The 10800-nt window shown below is 36.7% G+C and overlaps 1 protein-coding gene across 2 annotated transcripts in view; it reads left to right on the forward strand.

Annotated features, from left to right (window-relative positions):
• Positions 1-173: 173 nt before the first annotated feature.
• LOC107039489 (serine/threonine-protein kinase 26) overlaps positions 174-10800 on the forward strand; it is a 56605-nt gene continuing 45978 nt past the window's right edge. For both annotated transcript variants that reach the window (XM_015259118.2, XM_015259119.2), the window contains exon 1: positions 174-1008. In XM_015259118.2, the coding sequence (XP_015114604.1) occupies positions 994-1008 (15 nt within the window). In that variant the 5' untranslated portion in view covers positions 174-993. The remainder of the gene's footprint in view (positions 1009-10800) is intronic.

A 10800-nucleotide genomic window follows, 5' to 3' on the forward strand; every position in this document is an offset into this window, starting at 1 on the left:
CGTCGAAAATTCCAGAGCACTCTCTTACCATCCGTCAACTCCTAAACCTCCGACGATCTATCCTCCCCGGCTCATGGGAGATGTCACCACAAATCCAAACCCACATGCGCGCGCATTAGCACAAAGTATATAACACGGTTGATCCATTGATAAATCAAGATGGCGCTGTACTGTTTGCGGTAACCGTAGGTGATAATTCATAAATACGTGAGAAAAAAAACACTTTCTGTCGGTGACGTAAAGCCTCCAAATCACAATAACCCTCGCACAATACCTATGAACATAAACCCCTACCCAGAGCACTCCCCCAGAGTCTCTGACCCTTCGATTCTCTCTCAAAAAAACCCCCCCAGTGGTGAAAAACGAGTGCTCTCTCACTCCAGGTCAGTTCAATTCCTCAATTCTGTTCTCTCTGGGAATTCGTTTCCCACCTGAGGAATGTAACTCTCGGTATACTTCAATGTCCCAGGGTCTAAATGGTCTAACCCAACGGGCCCTGACCTGGTGACAACCAACCATCAGCCGCAATTAAAGTGCGCGTGGGACAGTGATACGAAACCATTGAAAAATTCGATCCAAGCGGGACTCTTAAACAAAAATTAAAAATAAAACACTAATAAATCGACATTTCGACCTATCGGAGGGGGTCAAGGTGCTCTCCGGTGTCCTCTGTTAACGTATGTGCATCACCATAGCCTCAAAAATCTCAACAACTGTGACAAGTGTAAATAAACTCGGCGAGATATCAATAAAATCGTCAACAACAAGTAAATCGTTAAATTGTCAACAATCTCGATGCGCCGAACGATCTGGCGCTCGGGTGGAGGACGACCACGAGTGCAGTTTAACACCGGGAAGTAGCAGTAACGTTGACGTTGTCGGCATTGCCGGCGACGAGATTATCACTCGTGGCTGCTCCATACAGGTTTTAAGGTGGGACAAGGAGGTGCGGGGAGCACCACCCGAGAGCCACCAGGAAGCATAGCTAAGAAGATGGCCTTCAACGAGGTTTGTGCAATATCTTTAATTCATCCTATTATTTAATGTGGACCTAACCTTACCCCTCGAGGGTCATGCACACGCTCAACTTATTTTTACTCGGGGTTTTTGAGGTTCTAAGGGGCTCCCTGAGAGGGTAGGCCACAGGGGGATACTTGCGACACATAAAAACTCTTTTGAAGGAAACGTCTGCAGTGAGACGCATTGTGTCCCTCTGCAGATGTTTTTTCTTGGAAAAAACATTCATCTCTGCGGGGTAACGCGTAGTTGCGCACCAGGGGCCTCGACCCGGCGCACACGCGTATTTCCTGTACTGCACACCTGAGAGTCCGTCATGTTTTTTTATTGAGGGGGGGTCGGGGAACTTCGTTCTGGGAGACTGGAATGTAACCTTACTTTATCGGTGTGTTATCGGGGGAAAGAGAGACTTGCGGTGATTAGAGGAGTTGGAATCGTCGTGAGCTGAATGAATAGGATTGTAATGAAGTGGTGAGAACAGTTGGAGTTTGAGAATTTTGTAGGGATTCATTTGTGGGTGTCTCCAGAATTGAGGGAATTCTTGGGGAGGAGAAAATGTTCTATCAAAAGTCTCTTGGCGAATTTAATAAGAATTTTCATAAATTTTTCACATTTTGGGAATATTTCTGGAGTTTGTGGGTGTGGGAAGGATTTAAAGAGGGAAATTCATAGACTATTTGGCGATATTTAATATATGTGGCTCTTTTCTGATGACTCTCAACCTAAATACTATCCATTTTTATTAGGAGAAAGTGGTGAGGAAACTTCTTCTTAGGTTCATCAAAATCCCCATGAAAAAGTCTGCTGCTGAATCTTTCAGGTTCGATAAACTTCATCATTTCAAAGATACATATCTGCAGAATAAACTCCTTATGAATTTCAGGGTTCTTCTGTTTCCTACCTCACTACAGAATCAAAAAAAGAACTTCAGAAAAGAAATAATAGAAATAATAGAGTAAAAATAATTTCAAAAGGGAATTATTGGACTTGATCAATTGAATTCAATCAATTCAAAAATTTCATATATATAATTCTCTGCAAACTAATTGCGAAAATTTCCAGTCAAATAGCTTTTCACATTTTTTTATAGACGCGTTGTAATTCCGGATGCTGTTCTAATCAGTGAGTTACCGACGTTAATTATTTTGTTTTCTCGTAGATATTATTTTTGTTAAAGGAAACCGGGCTACCAACATTTTCCAATTTTTCTGCAATATTCATTTCGCAGAATTACATTATTTTATTTTGTCAAATCTTAAGCCCTAGCAGCCACTGACCCAAGCCGCGCTAGGTGTAGGATTTTCTTGTCAACTCAAATTGAATAAATTAACAGATACCCCGTAAAAAGAAGATTCTGTCTCAATAAAATGACAAATATATTATCCTCACTGTAAAATCAAAAACAAAATTGAAAGAAGAAATAATAGAAATAATAGAGTAAAAAGACTTTCAACGGGGAATTATTGAATTCGATCAATTGAATTTATTCAATTCAAAAAGTTCATACATATTATTTTGTAAACTAATTGCGTAAATTTCCAGTCAAATATCTTTTTACATTTTTTCTAGATCAGTTGTAATTCCTGATTCTGTTCTAATCAGTCATTCACAGACGTTAATTATTTGGTTTTCTCACAGATATTATTTTTCTAAAAGGAAACCGGGCTGCGGATATTTTCCAATTTTTCTACGATGTTCATTTCGCAGAATTACATTATTTTATTTTGTCAAATCTTGAGCCCTAGCACCCCAAGCTGCGCTAGGTGTAGGAATTTCTTGTTAAATAAAATTGAATAAATCAACAAATACCCCGTAAAACGAAAATTCTGTCTCAATAAAATAACAAATATATTATCGTCACTGTAGAGTCAAAAAAATGATTTTAAAAGGGAATTGTTGGATTCAATCAATTGAATTCAATCAATTCTAAAATTTAATACATATTATTCTGCAAGCTAATTGCGTAAATTTCCAGTCCAATATCTTTTCACATTTTTTTCTCGACGAGTTGTAATTCCCGCTTCTGTTTTAATCAGTCAGTTACCGACATTATTTATTTTGTTTTCTCATAGATACACTATTTTTGTAAAAGGAAACCGGGCTACCGACATTTTCCAATTTTTCTACAATATTCATTTCACAGAATTATCTCGAAGGAAAATTCTAAATGTGTCATTAACATATGCAACTCATTATGATTATTATCATCATATCCGACGCCTAGTGCACGTTATTGCGTGCATACGAAGGGATAGAAAGAGACGGCTCCGCTACCCACTTGGTTCACTCCAAAGGCTGTTACATCATTACATACGACGATGACTGAGTATATACCCTGGAAAAACGTGTTATTTATTTTCTTACTTCCACTCGCTGAGTTGCACAATCCCAACAGCCACGAAGAGGAAGTAACATCTAGTACGTTATATCGATCGAGATACTGAGAATGAGACACTTCGATGTGTTCCTCTCATTCTAGTTCTCTCGGTATTTTCACTACTATTGACGCGTGTATACGGGGTTCGAATGCATGTACACCAAATAACACTGGTGCAATGGCTCGGGGGAGAGAAAAAACCGAACGGAAACAAAATGCTGTAACCTCGAGGTGTACAACGCGATGAGACCGCCAGAGGCTCGGTAATTCCGGGAAAAGCTGTTACGTGACTCATGAGGTTCAACATGAACTCAAATTAATCCGGGTTTTTTCGAATTTTTTAAAATCAGAAAACGTGATTTCATAGTCTGCGAGGGTTTCAGTGCCGTATGTTAATGGTTTTCGGATTGAAATAGATTGTAGATTTTAGTCGTTTTGATAGGATGTCTTTGGTAATTACATATAATTATCTCCCTTGATGTGCAATTGATTGAACACTCCATGTCTTTAACGGATGTAAGTGTGGGAATATATATAAAATTGTCTAAATCTCATTAAGGACACTTGTATTCTTTTTTTTAAATTATTGCCCTGTTATTGGCCTCTGGCGGCCCAGCTGTTCGGTTCCAATAAACCAATTAGAGAAAATAAAAGTAATTAATACATAATGCTTACAGGCTTTCGACAACGGTCTGTTGGAAACCTACCCGTAAAGCAGCATATTAACAATGGGGATAAATGATAAAATAATGAATACATTATGGGATGATGAGGAAAATGAAGGGGCTTTAAGAAATGTTTATTATAGGGGAGGAAATTTTAAGGAAAAAGATCTATTGACATTTACTTTTTATTGATTGGTGAGACAAAATGTGTGGAATTGGAGGAATCGCTCGAGTTTTCGTAAATTTTTGAATATCATGAAAGTGAGGGAATGTAAGAACGAATCCTCAGAGCGTTGACTGTTGCATACACATTTGACATAGCCTTTAGATTTCATAGAATCCCTTAAGTATGTGTCACGTATTATGTCCTCGTTTTTTGTATGCCAAACATGTTAATTTGATATTTCATGGTGTTTCACAAATAATTGGTCTTAGTATCTTTCCGAAGAAGATCCAAACAATAGGTGGAACCGGTGCCGAATAGAATAATGAATGACAATTCTGTAGTGAAGTGGTAAACTAGAATAAGTGCAAAAATGGAATTTTTTAGGAGAATTCAATAATTTAACCACTTTTGAGAGAACTCTCGATTCAAGCAATAGAAAAATTTTTAAGAAAAATTGCACTTTTCCTAGTTTACCACTTCACTACAGAATTTTTTTTTCAAATATTCAAAAACTAGAGCTAAGGTCAATAAACAATTATTCACCTTCATTAATCTTGAGGTTTGTTTTTGTTGATGTGAAAGGTTTTGTCCAAAGAGACTCTTGGCTATTTTTCTTGAAATGATTCTTCAAGGAGAGACCACTAAGAGTTTAAAACTCTTGGACATGGATGATTTAATTAATAAATAAGTCTAGATAAGTCATAAAATCTTTATCCGCACGCTCAAAATCCTTGGAAGAACTAATCCTATAAGCAAAAATCTCAAAGGTCTGAAGCTTTGGCGACATAGACCCATGGAAGCCTCTATTCATTCATTCAGTCTTAAAAACCAAATACATACACACCATGCCTCGCGCTTCTCAGAATTTCAAACCAAAAAAATGTTCTGTCAAATATTATTGTAAACATATAAAAGAAATATCAAATTAATTTTTGCCATCATGAAATGTAAACAACAAAAATATTACGGATTATCAATGCGAGGATCTCCATATTTTTCCCCTATATTCTGTAGCGAATTTGATAATTAATGTGAGGAAAACTCATTGTTTATTTTTTATTGTTTGTGGAGAAGCCTAAAGTAACATAAAAATAACGGTCGAGTGCTGCCTAATTTTTAGAATGACAAACTTTTTTTTCTCTTAAACAGCATAATCTGTTTTATCTATGAAAAAATCTACTAAACATGAGAAATGATCCAAAATGAAAATAAGTCGTAATCGAGGGGACACTCACTCCCTGATTAAGTGATACCACGATTTCGAAATGAAGTAGACTTCACGTGATTTCAGGGTTGATTTAATTGATTTCGGGAAGAAATGAAATTGATCTCTTCAAGTGAATCGCGATGTGATTTTGTGATTGCAATTGACATCGAATGATTTCATACACGGAGAGAAATTTTTTAGAAAAATTCTAGTGTTAGCATGGGAAAAAAGGCGCAAAGTGACGGCCAGGAAAAAATTCCAGTGCCGGCACTAGAAATTTTATTGGGGAAAACGTGAATTTTTCCCCGTATTTCTGTGGAAATTTCACAGAAATCCCCAGAAATTTTACTAGAAATACCAAGAAATTTTACCTTAACAGGACTAGAATTTTTTACAACCGGTGGATTGTAATTTTTTCCAGTACTCGTACTAGAATTTTTCTAGACAATTTCTCTCTGTGTAGATTCGAAATCAGTGATTTAAGAGGTAATGAAATAACTGATATCACGATGAATAAACTTCGTTGCATTCTCTTACAAAACATTCATTAATTTACAATGACTTCGACACGACTTCAAGACTTCTGCGTGTTTTCGGGAATTATTTCAGAGAGTTGAAATCACGTGATTTCGATGATTTCAATGACTACATGATTTCAACGTTATTTCGGATTGACTTCATCACAGAGTGGCGCCATGATTTCGGGAGTGAGTAGCTCCTCGATCGTAATTATTTTTTTACGCATTTTTCAAGAAATTTTGGGGGAAAATATTGTCTATCTAAAAAAATTCAACCGTTTTATTACACTGGATCGCTTTTTCGATTGTCATTCCAGGTTTCTACGCGGCTACCAAACAGTAAATAATGAGTTTTTTCACATACATAACATTTTTTGTATTCATGGAATATGAGAGAAACATATGGAGATTCTCACTTCAATAGCCTGCGATGTTGAAAACTCAGTTGTCTCCCCTTAATCGGATAGTTGCAGAATTACAGAGATATGATATGTGCACTTCAGCCATTTCATCACTTCCGTCCTGTTGTCAGTAAGGATGTGAAATTGAGAGGAATTCTAGAAATTCCAGAATTAAATGTGACGAAAAATTCTGAGCATTTCGACGATTCCGTGGAACATATGGAATTCCTGAAATGATATGTTGAAATTGTATTATTACTAATCCGAGAGATCAAAGATTATGAATGACTACACAGATTCAAACATGAGTATTTCGTTGATTATGACATTATCTCGGGATTAAGTGATGCTAGGAGAAAGTATCAACGAAACAGCTGTTCATGAGCTGACAAAATGTTCCATCGAAAATGCCTCTCGACGTATTCTCCTGATATTATTCTCATGGGAGATATAATATCGACAAGTTATTATGGCGGGGTGCATAGCTGGAAAAAAAAGCAGTGAATTCAATGAAAATTGCTGAACAGATTATTCGATCCATTTGAAAGCCGTGTGCAAAGTGGTAAGACCCCTACTTAGACAATAATAATGGGAATAATTTTTGAAGTTGCTACTTATACACGCGGTTGAATGGGGCATCGGTAATTTTAGTGCTTTTCCTACGTTATTGATCTATCGATAACATAGGAAATTCACAATGTAGAAACATTTCGTATGGAGTTGCGACATTTCTCTACGTTTTTCTCTGGAGCGTTTAGGCATCTTTCGTATGAAAACAAAAATTTATGTAAGAATTCATGTATACAAATAATTCGTATAGAAAATATTCGAAAAGATAGAATTCTAAATATAGAATTTCTATACGCAATCCATATAGAAAATTTTATACGATTTTGTCATACGTGATTTCCTTCCATTTTGCTTTTTCGAGTTTCTACGCAGTTCTCTAGCCTTTCAGGACCACTCAATTTTTTATTCATTATTGAAATCTACATGGAAAATAATTTTTATCCGAAATTAGTGTCCACAGATCTTAACCATGGATGTTACAATGAGGTTCACAAAAAAATGAAAAGAAAAATATGATATTCCGTTCTAAAAATTGCCTATGTGACACATCACTTTTGGACAGCCGTATGCTATACTTTTTCGTGCATTATTATTAATTTCCATTGTCATTCTTCCGACAACCCATAAAAATTTTATGTTTTTACTGACAAGACTTGGTGATTTTAACGGTGATTTTTCGAGTAAAGTTTTTCTCGTGTAGAAAATTAAAAGCAGTTACTATAATTTCCGCATTTTATAATTATGCTCCATAAAGTTTTTACATCCAATTTCAATGAACGAAAACATGCGGAATCAGAAAAAAAATCACCATTATTTCAAGGAAATATCAACATTATTGCGCTGATTACTATATTTGACTATGATTTATTGCAAAACTACCTGAATTACTCACAGTAGGAAAACTTTTACGATAAATTTTACGCGAAAATCGTCATAAAGTTCACCGGCCATGGAATATCAACCGCAACAAGGAAAATTGTTGAAAATGGAAATAATAAATGAGGTCATTGTCGTGAACTTTATCAGACAGACCAGTAATTTTTCGTGCTCCTCCCGTCCTTTTCGACGTCTATTATATGACCTTTGTGATACTTCTTCTTGTCTAATCTAATTTCCCACGACCCATAAGATTTTTCGTATTTTCCTCTCCACAGGAATTTTTCTAAAAATGGAATATAAAACATTCCAAAAATTGATCACTGCCCAATCTCAGTTTCAAATATTAAAATACAGAATTGCACTTCAGCAATGAAAGAAATAGACCCCAACATACTCTATTTCCTTATTTTTTATTTCATGTTTGTAAACGAAATAAAAATCCGTAGAATCGTTCGACTTTCCCCTGAATTCCATGGAACACTACGGTGTCGTGTGGGCACGTACCACGGCACACATACACGAAAATATATGCAATGTATCTATCTAGTAACGGGACGTCAGCCTAGCCCTCATTCCCCCTTTTTTTAATTCCATCGAAGAGAAATAAAGCTGAATCCAATCAGAATTCAAATGAAAATTGTTAATTTATGCCTCCTCTCGACTCATACAATTTCCGTTAATCCAAATGTGTTTCTGATTTTTCTTATTTCCCGTGGTAAAATTTTCTCGGTGCAGTTTACTCCAACGAGCATTGACTATAACCCCTGGATTCCCCGAGCGGTCTCCTCCATATACCGTTTAGTTGCTCGAGCGAACAACGACCGACGAAAGAATACGACTCGAGTTATGCGTGAGTGTATACGCGTCTTATCGTCGACCCGACATGGCTTCTTCTAGCACACTGGCATAAAAGTATGTCTTCCTTTATTTTTTTCTGCTACGAAGTGATGAAATATAAGGGAACTCAGGGAAGGATTGATAAAATTCTTTGGGACTCCACAGCTCATGTTACTCTTCATCAGGGGCCATATTCTCGACGTTAGTGAATAGTCCTTCGTCCACGAATCGACGTTCGTTGACGAACTGCGTATAGTAGTTGTATAGCACATTCGTTGACGATCGCCGATTCGTGCACGAAGGAGAATTCACCAACATCGAGAAGAGGGCCCCAGTTATTTAATTCTATGGGTTATGAGTGATTTTTCTCGTTCAAACATTATCGTTAGGTTTTACAGCGGTTGATATCTCTGTGTTCCACATTCATCAGTTTAATCTATTTTGTCGAGTCCTGGTTTGACTTTTCATATTTGGCATTATGGAGCTAACATCAATTCAAATGAAACTTTGACGGTGCATTCTCCCAACTAATTGCAGATTTTTTTGACGTAGTGCAAATCAGTTGCTGCCTCCGCGATTTTTTTGTAACATACATTGTTAGAAATTTTTTGAAATTTCATGGAAGATATTATAGTAAATCTCATGCACTGGTAGAAAGGATTAGTTATTGTTAACGAATTGATTTGGTTGGAGACGAGGGTCTATTTGGTTTCACCAAATATTCATTCGTTCACAGTTAACAAATGCACATTCGAGGAGCCTTGTTTGACTCGATTTTCACTTTTCAAGTGACCCATTCGTTAACTATTAACGAATATTCATTTGGTCACATTAAACTCTACCATTCGTTAATAGTTAACGAAACTCGTTTGGAATAAATCAATCAGTCTATCAGTATGAAAGTGACATTGAATTGAATTTAGGGAAAAAATGATTATGAAATTTCAAGTTTTAAGTAGAATTCATGGAAATTCATGAGTTTTCAGCGGGAGTGAGATGGAAATTTCACAACTTCATTGAATTTTCAGTGCAACATGAATATTTAGCAACAAAATGACCTAAATTTTCAATTTTTCCCTGAATTTTCCTGATTTTTTACAGAATAATTGGACTGAAAAATCAAGTATTTTATTAGTTTCCAGATCATTTGAGCAGAAAATCAATGGAATTGATTATTTGATTATTGATTTTTCAATGACACGATTTCTTGAAATTTCAGTAGAGCTTGAACACGGTAAAATTTTTTGGAATTTGGCACGAAATATTCAAACGAAAATTTTCAACAGTGTAACGGATGACTAATTTTTCGCCCTCACCGTGTCTTTTACAATTTAGGTAATTGGAAAGCAAAATTGTATTATGGGACATTTTTATTTGGATTCATGAAAAAAAGGGGAAGCTGAGGGAGAAAATACAAAGGCGAATTCGAATGTAGAGAACCACTGTTCCCATTGAGTCAGTGTGACCAATGGACACAATCGAATCCCTGCATTGTCGGCCGGCTGCACGACTGAGGTTTTCCATGGTTTCCCTGGCAGTCCAATCCTGAATGGGGTGCAGTTGGGGATAAAGTAAGTCGGCCCATGGTAACGCAGATAGGGAAGGGAACAAAATGTAAAAACCCGAGAGGGTATACATATGGAACCAAAAATAAAAAACTGCAAACCGTATTACCGTATTTCCGGAAAATTTCCACCGTACACCGTTCAGGAATTATTGTGGGGATATTCTTTTAAAAGGATTTTTAAAATAAAAAGACTTTTTTTCAAACACACATTTAATACACATATATATATACGTTTCTTTGTACAGTTTTTATACAGTAAAACTCACTCGAATCTCAACTCTCTCTCTACGTTGGTTCTCTGAGATTTCTCTAGCTAACTCGAACTCTATTACTCTAACTCGAACTCTGCCTCGAACTTTCTGTCCCCTAGTAAATTCTCTGAAGGGTTTTTATGATGTCCTAGGTCCATCCCCACTCTTGGGTTGACACTAGCGACACCATTCTCGAACGCTTCTCTTGGCTCTCATTGGTGGGAAAAGGTTTTCCCCTCTGACGTCAGTGGCGTGGGCCGCTCAAGGCCCACGTCACTCTCTCTCTCTCTCTCTCTCTCTCTCTGTCTCTGTCTCTCTCTCCTCTCTCTCTCTCCTCTCTCTCTC

Source organism: Diachasma alloeum, unplaced genomic scaffold (assembly GCF_001412515.2).
Source record: "Diachasma alloeum isolate Michigan unplaced genomic scaffold, Dall2.0 Dall_scaffold_00300, whole genome shotgun sequence".
NCBI lineage: Eukaryota > Metazoa > Arthropoda > Insecta > Hymenoptera > Braconidae > Diachasma > Diachasma alloeum.